The sequence below is a fragment of the Terrapene carolina genome, unplaced genomic scaffold, assembly GCF_002925995.2.
Source record: "Terrapene carolina triunguis isolate 2854851 unplaced genomic scaffold, T_m_triunguis-2.0 Scaffold751, whole genome shotgun sequence".
Classification (NCBI taxonomy): domain Eukaryota; kingdom Metazoa; phylum Chordata; order Testudines; family Emydidae; genus Terrapene; species Terrapene triunguis.
Window position 1 is genome coordinate 802,078 of NW_020665102.1, and position 15,080 is coordinate 817,157.

At 58.0% G+C, this 15,080-nt stretch overlaps 1 protein-coding gene across 5 annotated transcripts in view; it reads left to right on the forward strand.

Annotated features, from left to right (window-relative positions):
- CHD3 (chromodomain helicase DNA binding protein 3) overlaps positions 1-15,080 on the forward strand; it is a 60,936-nt gene that overhangs the window by 41,489 nt on the left and 4,367 nt on the right. For all 5 annotated transcript variants that reach the window (XM_026660360.2, XM_026660362.2, XM_026660361.2 and 2 more), the window contains exons 24-36: positions 1,187-1,418; positions 2,454-2,620; positions 2,723-2,900; positions 6,205-6,270; positions 7,160-7,245; positions 7,925-8,058; positions 8,618-8,762; positions 9,319-9,484; positions 10,045-10,160; positions 10,639-10,780; positions 14,110-14,214; positions 14,443-14,583; positions 14,771-14,879. In XM_026660360.2, coding sequence (XP_026516145.1) covers positions 1,187-1,418; positions 2,454-2,620; positions 2,723-2,900; positions 6,205-6,270; positions 7,160-7,245; positions 7,925-8,058; positions 8,618-8,762; positions 9,319-9,484; positions 10,045-10,160; positions 10,639-10,780; positions 14,110-14,214; positions 14,443-14,583; positions 14,771-14,879 — 1,787 coding nt within the window. The remainder of the gene's footprint in view (positions 1-1,186; positions 1,419-2,453; positions 2,621-2,722; positions 2,901-6,204; positions 6,271-7,159; positions 7,246-7,924; positions 8,059-8,617; positions 8,763-9,318; positions 9,485-10,044; positions 10,161-10,638; positions 10,781-14,109; positions 14,215-14,442; positions 14,584-14,770; positions 14,880-15,080) is intronic.

Consider the following 15,080-nt stretch of genomic DNA (forward strand, 5'->3'; position numbering starts at 1 on the left):
GAGGGAGGCGGGTGGATGGTCAGGCGGACGGGGAGGCAGGCGGGTGGGTCGGCTGGACGGACGGGCGGATGGGGAGGCAGGCGGGTGGGTCGGGTGGATGGACGGGCGGATGGGGAGGCAGGCGGACGGACGGAGGGAGGCGGGTGGTGGGTCAGGCGGACGAGGAGGCGGGTGCGTTGGGCGGACGGGGAGGCAGGCGGGTGGATGGTCGGGTGGACGGATGGACGGAGGTGCATGGACAGACGGATTGGCGGACGGAGAGGCAGGCGGGTGCGTCGGGTGGACATAGGGAGGCGGGTGGATGGTCAGGTGGACGGGGAGGCAGGCAGGTGGGTTGGGCGGAGGGAGGCGGGTGGATGGTCAGACAGACGGAGGGAGGTGCATGGACGGACGGACTGGCGGATGGGGAGGTGGGTGGGTCGGACGGACGGAGGCAGGCGGGTGGGACGGGTGGACGGATGGACGGAGGGAGGCGGGTGGGTCAGGAGCACAGAGGCGGGTGGATGGTCGGGCAGACAGGGAGGCAGGCAGGTGGGTCTGTGGACGGACGGAGGGAGGCGGATGGATGGTCGGGCGGACGGGGAGGGAGGCGGATGGATGGACGGGAAGGGAGGAGGCCGGTGGGTCGGGCGGACGGAGGGAGGCGGGTGGGGAGGGAGGCAGGCGGGTGGATGGTCGGGCAGAAGGGGACACAGGTGGACGGGCGGATAGGCGGACGGGGAGGCAGATGGGTGGACGGGGAGACGGTCGGGTGGACGGACAGACGGACGGGGAGGCAGGCAGGTGGGTCTGGCGGACGGAAGGAGGCGGGTGGATGGTCGGACAGACGGGCCGATGGGGAGGGAGGCGGGCAGGTCGATGGTCGGGCGGATGGACAGACGGGCGGATGGGGAGGGAGGCGGGCAGGTGGATGGTCGTGCGGACGGACAGACGGGCGGATGGGGAGGGAGGCGGGTAGGTGGATGGTCGGGCGGATGGACAGACGGGTGGATGGGGAGGGAGACGGGCGGGTGGATGGTCGGGCGGACGGACAGACAGGTGGATGGGGAGGGAGGCGGGCAGGTGGATGGTCGGGCGGACGGGAAGGCAGGCGGGTGGATGGGGAGACGGTCGGGTGGACGGACGGACGGACGGACAGACCGGCACCCCCGCATCTCACCCCACGCCCACCTGTCCGGCCCCGCAGGCCTTCAGCCGGGCTCACCGCATCGGCCAGGCCAACAAGGTGATGATCTACCGGTTCGTGACGCGGGCCTCGGTGGAGGAGCGGATCACGCAGGTGGCCAAGCGGAAGATGATGCTGACCCACCTCGTGGTGCGCCCGGGGCTGGGCTCCAAGGCCGGCAGCATGTCCAAGCAGGAGCTGGACGACATCCTGAAATTCGGCACTGAGGAGCTCTTCAAGGACGAGAACGAGGGTGAGGGGCGGCTGGGTCGGGGGGTGGGGGATAGGGGGTGGGGGAGGGGATGGCTGGGGTGGGGGAGAGGGATACAGGTGGGGCTGCCTGGGGAGGGGGTTGGGGAAGGGGATGGTGGGGGGAGGGGGATACAGGTGGGGCTGCCTGGAGAGGGGGTTGGGAGATAGGGGTTGGGGGAGGGGATGGCTGGGGTGGGGGGGAGGGATACAGGTGGGGCTGCCTGGGGAGGGGGTTGGGGGATACAGGTGGGGCTGCCTGTGGAGGGGGTTGAGGGAGGGGATGGCTGGGGTGGGGGTTGGGGGATACAGGTGGGGCTGCATGGGGAGGGGGTTGGCAGATAGGGGGTGGGGGAGGGGATGGCTGGGGTGGGGGTGAGGGATAAGGGGGGGGCTCCCTGGGGAGGGGTTGGGGGAGGGAATGGCTGGGTGCGGGGGGAGGGATAAGGGTGGGGCTGCCTGGGGTGGGGGTTGGGGGATACAGGTGGGGGTGCCTGGGGAGGCAGTTGGGGGATAGGGGGTGGGGGAGGGGATGGCTGTGGTGGGGGGGAGGGCTAAGGGTGGGGCTGCCTGGGGAGGGGTTGGGGGAGGGGATGGCTGAGGGGGGGGAGGGATAAGGGTGGGGCTGCCTGGGGAGGGGTTGAGGGATAGGGGGTGGAGGATGGAGCGGCTGGTTTGGGTGTGTGGGGCGAGAGATGAGCATGGGGCTTGGAGGCAGTGGGGGATGGGGAAGGGGATGGGGGTAGAGCTTGGAGGGGGCCAGCTGGGTGCGGGGGGGGGGGCAGGACTTGGAGGAGCCTTGGCCGTGTTGAGGGGCTGACTGGGGTGGGGGCGAGGCCAGACTGAGGGACGGGGGCCCTGTGATCCCAGGGGGGCGGAGCCTGGAGGGCAGCGGGACCGCCCAGCGGGGGGGAGGAGGTGGGGCTTGGAGCGGGGGAGGGGAGACCCCCAGACTCGCCCTCCTGGCTTCAGCCTCTTTGAGGGGGCCGCGGGTGGGGCTCAAGGGGCCCCTGGCCCTGATGTGGATCTGGCCCCCCAGGGGAGAACAAGGAAGAGGACAGCAGCGTGATCCACTACGACAACGAGGCCATCGCCCGGCTGCTCGACCGCAACCAGGACGCCACCGACGACGCCGACGTGCAGAACATGAACGAGTATCTCAGCTCCTTCAAGGTGGCCCAGTACGTGGTGCGGGAGGAGGACAAGGTGAGTGGGGGGGGGGAGCCCGGGGCGGCGGGGGGGGAGCTGTGGAGGGGTGGGGAGCCCCACCTGGCCCCGCCCGCCCCTCACCCCTGGCTGCCTCGGCAGATCGAGGAGATCGAGCGGGAGATCATTAAGCAGGAGGAGAACGTGGACCCCGACTACTGGGAGAAGCTCCTGCGCCATCACTACGAGCAGCAGCAGGAGGACCTGGCCCGGAACCTGGGGAAGGGCAAACGGGTCCGGAAACAGGTCAACTACAATGATGCCGCGCAGGAGGACCAAGGTCAGCGCTCGCGGAGCCCGGCGCGTGGGCGCGGAGCCCGGGGGGGCAGGGCTGGGCTAGCAGGGGGCTGCGGGTCGGGAGTGAGGGCCACTTGCAGATCTGGGGCGGGGCCGGGCGGGGCTAGCAGGGGCTGCGGGTCGGGAGTGAGGGGCACTGGTAGATCTGGGGTGGGGCAGGGCTGGGCTAGCGGCAGGTTGCGGGTCGGGAGTGAGGGGCACTGGTAGATCTGGGGTGGGGCAGGGCTGGGCTAGCGGCAGGTTGCGGGTCGGGAGTGAGGGGCACCGGCAGGGCTGGGGGGGGTCAGGGCTGGGCTAGCAGGGGCTGCGGGTCGGGAGTGAGGGGCACCAGCAGAGCTGGGGGAGGCAGGGCTGGACCAGCAGGGGGTTGTGGGGCAGGCCTGAAGACAGGGCAGGGCCAGGCAGAGCTGCTGTTATGGGGTCCTCTCCTGTATCCCGCGGCTGAGAGGGTGAATTGCATAGGGCCGGGGGGTGGGGGTGTTATTCTTACTCAGCGACGTTGGGACGAGTGGGGGAGAAAAGGGGGCATCTACAGGGTGGGTAAAACGAGTGTGTGGTGCAAATGAGGGTCCGGGGGGTAGTGTCCTTTTCGGTGCAAACGCACCACACCCTTTTTACACCTTCAGCCTTAGATTCGCAATATTAGTGAGCTCCGTCTTCCGGGATTGACGGGAGAATAGGTGCTGGATATAACGGGATGTGGTGTGTCCTAGGGGGTACAGTATTGGGCTGGGGCATCCTGGCGTCCTCCACCAGCGACCTTGAGCAAGCCCCCGCCCCGTGCCTCGGTTGCCCCGTAATGCTGCTGGCCTTCTTGAGAGCTGCTGCTAAAAGCTACGGGATTAAGAACCCGGATTAAGAATCCATCTTGCGTGAAATTGGTGCTGACCCTTAAATCGAGCGGCTGGGGGTTGGAGGCAGGTACCTTCGGCCTGGAGATAGGATGCAGATTTCTCACCGCCAATGGCAACAGCTTCCCCCGCAGGTGGTGGATCCACGGTGGATCCGTCTTTTTGTAAAATCCGCGCTAGCTCCCCCACCAGATATTGGCTGGGGGCAGGGATTCCTGGGTGAAACTGGTCTGTGAGTTCAGATCAGATCATCTGATTGACCCTTCCCGGTCTATCAATTCATGACTCTTCCTGCGCAGGTCTTTAATCAGAACCAATCAGAAAACGGTCAGCACAGCCGTTTTCTGTCCGGAAAACACTGTTTTGGCTAAACCCAAATGTGTCGTGGGAAGGCGTCGATTTCAACGGGAAAATGTCAAAATGCTTCGGATCGACATGGAGGGATCTCGGTTCACGGCGTTTCGACTTTCTCGTTGAGCTTTGTTCCCTCTTTATAGCGCCTTTTGAGTTTTAATTTTTAAAAACTTACACTTTTAATGTTCTTATTATTTGTATATATAATATTTTCTATATATAGAATACTTTATATATTATAGTTGATATTGTATTGTAAATTAATAGTTAGGTATTTATCTATATATACTTGATATTTAAATATTATCTCTAATATAAAATATTAACTATTAAAATATACATTTTAATTAAAATTTAATATTTATTTTAATAGTACTTGTTATATTTAAAGTATAATATAAAATCTAAGATTTTATATTATGAAATAAAATATATGTTATTATAATTTATATTATTAAAATATATTCTAATAATGATGGAGGTCTGGTTTTAGGGGGTGGGTCTGTGCCGTGCCTGGCATAATGGGGACCCAGTTTGGGACGGGGACGGGGTGGGGTCCGTGTAGCTCGGGGAGCCGCTCCAGCCGTCCCCACGCCAAGCACCCGGCTCCGTTCCCGGGCCCCGCAGCAGGGTCTCCGGCCTCTCTGGGCTGGCTAAGATTTTATATTATACTTTAACTATAACAAATACTATTAAAATAAATATTAAATTTTAATTAAAATGTATATTTTAATAGTTAATATTTCATATTAGAGATAATATTGAAATATCAAGTCTATATAGATTTTATATTATACTTTAAATATAACAAATACTATTAAATACATATTAAATTTTAAATAAATTAATTTAATATTAATTAAAATATATATTTTAATAGTTAAAATTTTGTATTAGAGATAATATTTAAATATCAAGTTTATATAATGTAAATATTAACTATTACTATATATATATAGATCTTATTTTATATATACTTTAAATATAATACAAAGTATTAACTATTAATATATATAAAAAATTATATTATACATTTAATATAATATAATATTAACTATTAAATATCTATGTATCTATTTTAGTCTAAAGTTTTATACAGAAAGCAGATATGAACTATTAAAGTATACATTTATCAATTTTAATAGTTCATATTTCATTTCTGTATAATACTTCATATTTAATCGTTGATATTTAATAAGCAAATATTTGATAGTAAAATGAAAATAAAGACAATATATAAAACATAATATTTCATATTATACTTTGGTTTTTATATTTAATAGTTTATACTATCTATAGCACTTTAAATATCAATATATAAATATAAGTTAATATTTTCTATAACACTACATTTAACATAGAAAATGTTGCATACCATTGTGAATATCTTATATTCAATATAATACTTTCCATATTATATTCAATATGCAAGACTTGGTAGCATTTATATTATTATACGGGGTGGATGTGTGAATTATTTCACATGGATCGAGAGCTGTATACACCTCTACCCCGATATAACGCTGTCCTTGGGAGCCAAAAAATCTTACCGCATTATAGGTGAAACCACGTTATATCGAACTTGCTTTGATCCACCAGAGTGTGCAGCCCCATCCCCCCCCCCAGAGCGCTGCTTTACCACGTTATATCCGAATTCGTGTTATATCGGGTCGCGTTATATCGGGGTAGAGGTGTATGTATCATACTTTCGAATGTTTCAACATCCCATCAGGAAGGGCATTTTGAGGTGTCCTGAACCAAATGTTCCCAAATTCCCATCTTGCGGGAAATTTCAGAATTTCGACTTTGGGAGAGACGGGAAAAATGGGTCGGCGTGAGCCACTGAGTCTGCGATTTCCCCTCCCCGCCATCTGGGTATCTTTGGATGTGAACGAGCCGGCCACTTTGTTAAGTCGGAGCCGTGCTGTGATGTGGGGGGCAGGCTAGCGAACCGCGGAGCAGAGGGGGTCAGAAGGAGGAATCTGTGCTGCGATTCCCCGCATCCCCCCGCCCCTTGCTCCGGGGAGGGGCTAACGAGGGACAGTCCGGTTCCGGTTACAAACTGCCGTGCTGATCTTTCAGACAATCAGTCCGAGTACTCGGTGGGATCGGAAGAGGAAGACGAAGACTTCGACGAGAGGCCGGAAGGTGAGGGCCCGGGTTTGGGGGTACAACAGCTCTGTGTCAGTGGGGGGGAAGACATTTAAGGCCCATTTAAGCCCCGCGTAGGCATGTCAAATTTCCAGAAATTTTGCAGGCGTGACAATTTTTTGTGGGAGGCAAAAAGACCCCACGGAAATTTGGGGAAAGACCGAGATTCCGTCCGTTATCTCCCGCTTGTCTAAACTTGCTCTGTTCCTTCACGGAGGAGAACGGGATGTAGTTAGCACTTAAGAAAAGAGAACTGGTGACGTTGATGAAATCAGAGTGCCTAAATCCTTTTGTTTTGATTCGGATAGAGTGAGTAGGAGCTAGATCTGCCCACCAAGGTACTGGGGTGAATTTCGGGGTTTTTTTTGCCCGTTGGCAAGCAGGGGCAAAAACCAAACGTTGCCAATCGAAAGCGTCCGGCGTGGGATGAGCCAAACCAGAAGGTTGTATCTTTTCCGTGGACGTGATCACGCGGGTGGGAAAGCCGCTCTTCTTTCTAGTGGAAAAGCTCGGATAGCGGACGTCCCTAAATCGCGGTTAACGAGCACGGTCCATTGGCGTTCTTGGATACGGCCAGCGTCGTAGCTGTAGTGTAGACAGACCCAGCCGCTCTCTGAACGCGGCCCCTGGAAGGTGGCTGGGCTGGGCGGGAAGCTCTGAGCCCGGCATCGGAGATTTATTTTGACCACCACCTCCAGATCTCGCGCCTAGTGTGACGGGGGGTATGATGGGGGCCCAGTTTGGGACGGGGTGGGGTCCGTGCAGCTCAGGGAGCCGCTCCAGCTGTCCCCACGCCAAGCACCCGGCTCCGTTCTCGGCCCCCGGCCCCGGCCTCTCTGGGCTGGCGGGCAGGGGCATTTCATCGCGTCTCCTTCCGCCCACGCAGGACGGCGCCAGTCCAAACGCCAGCTCCGCAACGAGAAAGACAAACCTCTGCCACCCCTGCTGGCGCGAGTCGGGGGCAACATTGAGGTGAGACGCTGTCCTGGGAGCCTGGATGCCTGGGTTCTCTCCCAGCTCTGGTCGGGGAGCGGGGGGCTGGGAGCCAGGACTCCTGGGTTCTCTCCCTGGCTCTGGGAGGGGATTGGGGGCTAGTGGTTAGAGCAGGGGGAACGGGAACTGGGACTCCTGGGTTCTCTCCACGACTCTGGGAGGGGAGTGGGGTCTAGTGGTCAGAGCGGGGGGGCTGGAAGCCAGGACTCCTGGGTTCTCTCTCCCGCTCTGGGAGGGGATTGGGGGCTGATGGGTTAGAGCCGGGGGGGCTGGAAGCCAGGACTCCTGGGTTCTCTCCCTGGCTCTGGGAGGGGAGTGGGGACTGGTGGGTTAGAACAGGGGGGGACTGGGAGCCAGGACTCCCCAGTTCTGGGAGAGGGGAGCAGGTGAGCTCTGGCTCTGCTAAGCAGGGCTGTATGTCTCAGCAGTGGGCCCCGCGGGCACTCGGGACATGGGAGGGCGCTGGGGGGAACCGCAGAGGGTGGGGAGGTTCCCGGGGAGGGCGCTGGGGGCACCGCAGAGGGCGGGGAGCTGCCCGGGGGAACCGCAGAGGGCGGGGAGGTTCTCGGGGAAGGCGCCAGGGGGGACCGGCAGAGGGCGGGGAGCTGCCCGGGGAGGGCCTCGGGGGTCTCTCTCTCTCACCCACCTCCGCCGTCAGGTGCTGGGGTTCAACACGCGCCAGCGCAAGGCCTTCCTGAACGCCGTCATGCGCTGGGGGATGCCGCCCCAGGACGCCTTCACCACCCAGTGGCTGGTCCGGGACCTGCGAGGCAAAACGGAGAAGGAGTTCAAGTAGGTGTAGGCGCAGGGTGCTGGCCGGGGGGAGCTCGCCTGACTGGGGAGACCCTGCTCCCCGATTCCCCCAGCCTCTCTGGGGCCCGGGGAGGGAGGGGAAGCAGGACCCCCCCCCCAATCCTCGGGAGCTGCTTGTTCCCACTTGCCACGTGATGACGGTTCTTACTCATCTGAGCGCCCGTCGCGCCGCCAGCCGTCTGCTTTCCTGGAGTGGGCGTGGGAAGGCGCCGCCCCCTCCCTCGCGCAGACGGAGATCATCCCCTCGTGGGGGCGGCCGGGCCGAGGAAACGGGGAGGGCCTGAGCTGTGGCTGTCCCCCTACCCAGAGCCGGCCTGCCACACGGGCTCCCCGCAGGGCGCCCCTATGCAGGACGGGATGAGAAGCCAGGTCTGATGGCAACTGGCAGGCATTCGAGGGTGGGGAGCCAGTGATTTCCCCCGCCGTCCCGTGTGTCCTAGCCCCCGCGCGTTGCTAGCAGCCAGCGGCGGGGCTGTTCTCGCCGAGCGGGGGGCTCCGTGGTTCTCAGCTCCCGGTCTCCCCACTCCCTCCCCCGCAGGGCCTACGTCTCCCTCTTCATGAGGCACCTGTGCGAGCCCGGGGCGGACGGCTCGGAGACCTTCGCCGACGGCGTGCCCAGGGAGGGGCTGTCCCGGCAGCAGGTCCTGACGCGCATCGGCGTCATGTCGCTGGTGAAGAAGAAGGTGCGTTGCCGGTAGAGGGGTTGGGGGGGCTGGGGTTGACGAATGCGGGTGGGAGGCGCGTCTGTCTGTCTGTCCGTCCATCCCGTGGGGTCCCGGGACTGCGGAAAGGAGCTTGGCACTGCTGGAGCGTCGGCAAGCGGCCGCCGCTGGAGAGGATCCGGGGTGCGGGCTGAGCGGCCTCCGGGGAGGAGGCCTGAACGGCGTCACCTCGGTGTATAGTGAAGCCGATCCCGGAGTGGGGGTCGGGGGGAGCTGGGAAAGGCATGATCCAGTTAATAGCCACTGCCCTTCCACCTCCCCCATCCTGCACTGTGCCTCAGTTTCCCCTCCTGCCCTTTGTCTGTTTAAACTTTGAGCTCTCTGAGGCAGGGGCTTTTTTCTCACCATGTGTCTGACAGGCTCCCCCATTTCATTTAGGGCAGAGGAGTTGATCTCGGTCGGGGGGGGGGGGGGGGGGGGGGGGGGTGGGGGGGGGGGAGGGGGGGGCCGGGGGGGGGGGGGGGGGGGGGGGCGCCTGGCGTGTGGGACTGATGCGGCGCCATCTGCTGCCCCGCAGGTGCAGGAGTTCGAGCACATCAATGGGCGGTGGAGCATGCCCGAGCTCATGCCTGACCCCAGCGCCGACTCCAAGCGCTCGTCCCGCGCCTCCTCGCCAACCATCAAGACCTCCACCACCACCCCCGAGCCCAGCTGCACCAACACGCCCTGCACCTCCAAGCCAGGTAGGGCCTGGCACTGCGGGGGCCGGATCCCGGGTATCTCCCCCCCACGGGTGGGGGAGGAGCCTGGGCCTCACCCTATCACAGGGAAGGATGAATGAGGTGGAGCCTGGTGCCTCGCCCTATTTCAGTTGAGGGAGGGGGAGGAGCCTGGGGCCTCACCCTATCACAGCGCAGGGAGGGGGAGGAGCCTGGGTCTCACCCTATCACGGGGCCGGGAGGGGGAGGAGCCTGGGTCTCACCCTATCATGGGGCAGGGAGGGGGAGGAGCCTGGATCTCACCCTATCACAGTGCAGGGAGGGGGAGGAGCCTGGGGCCTCACCCTATCATGGGGCAGGGAGGGGGAGGAGTCTGGGTCTCACCCTATCACAGGGGAGGAGCCTGGGGCCTCACCCTATCACAGGGAGGGATGAAGGGGGAAGAGCTGGGGGTCTCACCCTATCACAGCGCAAGGAGGGGGAGGAGTCTGGGATCTCTCCCCGCCCCGGGGTCCCTGCCCCCATCCATGGCGGGGATGGGCAGGGTCCCCTGGCCCCGCCCAGTTGATGCCATCTCCTCGCAGCCACGCCAGCCCCCAGCGAGCGCGGGGACGGGACGGGGCCACTGCCTGAGAAGGAGGAGCCGGAGAGCAAGGAGCCGGAGAAGGAACCGAAAAGCAGCGAGCGGATGGAGACGGAGGTTGGTGCTCGATGCAGAGCCCGGCGCTGTCCAGCCCAGCCAGGGACCCAAAGGGAAACTGAGGCAGGGGCCTGGGGCTAAACTTCGGTAACAAGGGCACGGGGCCTTGCTCGGGGCTGATCTCCACGCTCCTCTGGCACAGCCGCCCGGGCCTCACCTCTGCTGGGCTCGGGTAGTTTCGAGATTTGCACGTTTTCCCCTCATTCTGTGGTGCGGCGACACCGAGACCTTGTGGGTACCCCCCTTTCCGCCCCCCAGAGACGACCCAGAAGAGCGTTGGCCAGCGGGCAGGTCCCTGGTTCTGCGGGATAATTCCCCCGTGGCTGGAGATGGGACTAAAATCCAGGGAGGTGCCTCCCTCTGAGACTCAGTTTCCCCACCTGTGCAGGGTAATAATCCGCCCCTCGTTCCGGGGCAGATAAACGGGGATTTCCCTCAGCATTTCCGCCTCCTCGAACCCGTGTCCTCTCCCCGTTAGGGTCCTGCTCTGGAGCAGCCAACACCCACCACCTCCCCCGGGGAGAAGAGCGAGCCGAAAGCGGAGGAGGAAGAGCCCATGGTGGCGGGGGAGAAGGAGCCGGAGGCAGAGCCATTGGTCAAGGAGGAGAAGGAGAAGTCGGGTAATGCCCGTTGGAGTCAATGGGGCCAGATCCCAGCTGGCGTCAATGGACATATATGAGGAAGGATAGATAGTGTCTATGGGGCTGGATGGATGGGTGTGTGGCGATGGAGAGCATCTATGGGGTGGATGGATGAATAGCATCTATAGGGACGGATGGAGACCCAGCGCTTTGCCTGTCTGACAGATGTGGAAACCGAGGCTGGGAGAATTGCTGGGACTTGCCCGGGGATGTTGTGGCCAAGGCGGGTCATAGAATCATAAAATATCAGGGTTGGAAGGGACCTCAAGAGGTCATCTAGTCCAACCCCCTGCTCAAAGCAGGACCAATTCCCAACTAAATCATCCCAGCCAGGGGCTTTGTCAAGCCGGGCCTTAAAAACCTCCAAGGAAGGAGACTCCACCACCTCCCTAGGTAACCCATTCCAGTGCTTCACCACCCTCCTAGTGAAATAGTGTTTCCTAATATCCAACCTGGACCTCCCCCACTGCAACTTGAGACCATTGCTCCTTGTTCTGTCATCTGCCACCACTGAGAACAGCCGAGCTCCATCCTCTTTGGAACGCCCCTTCAGGTAGTTGAAGGCTGCTATCAAATCCCCCCTCATTCTTCTCTTCTGGAGACTAAACAATCCCAGTTCCCTCAGCCTCTCCTCATAAGTCATGTGCTCCAGACCCCTAATCATTTTTGTTGCCCTCCGCTGGACTCTTTCCAATTTTTCCACATCCTTCTTGTAGTGTGGGGCCCAAAACTGGACACAGTACTCTAGATGAGGCCTCACCAATGTCGAATAAAGGGGAACGATCACGTTCCTCGATCTGCTGGCAATGCCCCTACTTATACAGCCCAAAATGCCGTTAGCCTTCTTGGCAACAAGAGCACACTGTTGACTCATATCCAGCTTCTCATCCACTGTGACCCCTAGGTCCTTTTCTGCAGAACTGCTACCTAGCCATTCGGTCCCTAGTCTGTAGCAGTGCATGGGATTCTTCCGTCCTAAGTGCAGGACTCTGCACTTATCCTTGTTGAACCTCATCAGGTTTTTTTTGGCCCAATCCTCTAATTTGTCTAGGTCCCTCTGTATCCGATCCCTACCCTCTAGTGTATCTGCCACGCCTCCTAGTTTTGTGTCATCTGCAAACTTGCTGAGAGTGCAGTCCACACCATCCTCCAGATCATTAATAAAGATATTAAACAAAACCGGCCCCAGGACCGACCCTTGGGGCACTCCGCTTGAAACCGGCTGCCAACTAGACATGGAGCCATTGATCACTACCCGTTGAGCCCGACGACCTAGCCAGCTTTCTATCCACCTTACAGTCCATTCATCCAGCCCATACTTCTTTAACTTGGCGGCAAGAATACTGTGGGAGACTGTATCAGAAGCTTTGCTAAAGTCAAGGAATAACACATCCACTGCTTTCCCCTCATCCACAGAGCCAGTTATCTCATCATAGAAGGCAATTAGGTTAGTCAGGCACGACTTCCCCTTGGTGAATCCATGCTGACTGTTCCTGATCACTTTCCTCTCCTCTAAGTGTTTCATAATTGATTCCTTGAGGACCTGTTCCATGATTTTTCCAGGGACTGAGGTGAGGCTGACTGGCCTGTAATTCCCCGGATCCTCCTTCTTCCCTTTTTTAAAGATGGGCACTACATTAGCCTTTTTCCAGTCATCTGGGACCTCCCGCGATCGCCATGAGTTTTCAAAGATAATGGCTAATGGCTCTGCAATCTCATCCGCCAACTCCTTTAGCACCCTCGGATGCAGTGCATGGACTTGTGCTCGTCCAGTTTTTCTAAATAGTCCCGAACCACTTCTTTCTCCACAGAGGGCTGGTCACCTTCTCCCCATGCTGTGCTGCCCAGTGCAGCAGGCTGGGAGCTGACCTTGTTCGTGAAGACAGAGGCAAAAAAAGCATTGAGTACATTAGCTTTTTCCACATCCTCGGTCACTAGGCCCCTCATTCAGTAAGGGGCCCACACTTTCCTTGACTTTCTTCTTGTTGCTAACATACCTGAAGAAACCCTTCTTGTTACTCTTAACATCTCTTGCTAGCTGCAACTCCAAGTGTGATTTGGCCTTCCTGATTTCATTCCTGCATGCCTGAGCAATAGTTTTATACTCCTCCCTGGTCATTTGTCCAATCTTCCACTTCTTGTAAGCTTCTTTTTTGCGTTTAAGATCAGCAAGGATTTCACTGTTTAGCCAAGCTGGTCGCCTGCCATATTTACTATTCTTTCTACACATCGGGATGGTTTGTTCCTGCAACCGCAATAAGGATTCTTTAAAATACAGCCAGCTCTCCTGGACCCCTTTGCCCTTCATGTTATTCTCCCAGGGGATCCTGCCCATCTGTTCCCTGAGGGAGTCAAAGTCTGCTTTTCTGAAGTCCAGGGTCCGTATTCTGCTGCTCTCCTTTCTTCCTTGTGTCAGGATCCTGAACTCGACCATCTCATGGTCACTGCCTCCCAGGTTCCCATTCACTTTTGCTTCCCCTACTAATTCTTCCCTGTTTGTGAGCAGCAGGTCAAGAAAAGCTCTGCCCTTAGTTGGTTCCTCCAGCACTTGCACCAGGAAATTGTCCCCTACACTTTCCAAAAACTTCCTGGATTGTCTGTGCACCGCTGTATTGCTCTCCCAGCAGATATCAGGGTGATTAAAGTCTCCCATGAGAACCAGGGCCTGCGATCTAGCAACTTCTGCTAGTTGCCAGAAGAAAGCCTCATCCACCTCATCCCCCTGGTCTGGTGGTCTATAGCAGACTCCCACCACGACATCACCCTTGTTGCTCACACTTCTCAACTTTATCCAGAGAGACTCAGGTTTTTCTGCAGTTTCATACCGGAGCTCTGAGCAGTCATACTCCTCTCTCACATACAACGCAACTCCCCCCCTACCTTTTCTGCCCTGCCTGTCCTTCCTGAACAGTTTATATCCATCCATGACAGTACTCCAGTCATGTGAGTTATCCCACCAAGTCTCTGTTATTCCAATCACGTCATAGTTCCCTGACTGTGCCAGGACTTCCAGTTCTCCCTGCTTGTTTCCCAGGCTTCTTGCATTTGTGTATAGGCACTTAAGATAACTCATCGATCGTCCCTCTTTCTCAGCATGAGACAGGAGTCCTCCCGTCTTGCGCTCTCCTGCTTGTGCTTCCTCCCAGGATCCCATTTCCCCACTTACCTCAGGGCTTTGGTCTCCTTCCCCCGGTGAACCTAGTTTAAAGCCCTCCTCACTAGGTTAGCCAGTCCTAACCCGGTGCTTCCCTCCCGAGCTTGTCCCTGGCTGATCTTGGCTCACGGGTCTCGGTGCCGTCTGGTTCCAGGTGCCGGGCCAGAAGAGCCGGTGGCGGAGAAGGCCGAGGAGAGACCTACTGACAGCGATGAGCCCAAGGAGAAGGGGGATGGGGAAGGGTCGGAGGTGAAGAAAGGTAACTTCCTTCCACACAGCGTGAACTGCCCCCGTGCAGCGCCGTCGGGCGTTAACTCTGAACCCTAATGATGGATATTTCAAAAGCCGTCCTTATTAGCTCTTTCACACACAGCCGTTGCAGGGTGTGGGGGGGTGAGGGGCAACATTTAGGCCTGAGCGGTCGGTCTGTGGGCGTAGCAACTGGGGGCGTTGACTCTGACCCCTAATGATGGCCTTGTCCTTGCAGAAGAGGTGAAGGTGGAGAAGGAAGCCGGCAAGGAGCCCAAGCCGGGCAGCATCAAGGAGGAGAGCAAGGCCAACGGGCGGAAGGAAGACAAGGCCGACAAGCCCCGGTTCATGTTCAACATCGCGGACGGCGGCTTCACAGGTGAGAGGCCACCCGAGAGCCGCTGGTGTGCCGGGGCTCGCGGCTGGAGAGCGGGGGCGGAGAAGGGGGGATGGTCTGTGCAGCGCCCGGCGCAATCTCGGTGGGGGGGGGGGTCTGGGCGGTGTGGGCATGCCCGCGGATCTCACGCCGCCCGCCTCCCACCCCCGCCTCCCTGTTTTCTCCGCAGAGCTGCACACGCTGTGGCAGAACGAGGAGCGGGCAGCCATCTCCTCCGGGAAGCTGAATGAGATCTGGCACCGTCGCCACGACTACTGGCTACTGGCTGGCATCGTGCTGTATCCTTCACCGCGGCCTGGCTCTAGGGACGGGGAATCTGAGATCGGGCCGCCCCCCCCACCCCCGCCCCGCGCAAATTTCAAAGTCTCTAATCGATCCCAGCATGCAATTCCTCACCCCCCCACACAACCCGCAAGCCATGGGATATCACTGATCCCAAAACCCAATTTCCCTGTGGAACTCCCTGCCACTGGATATCA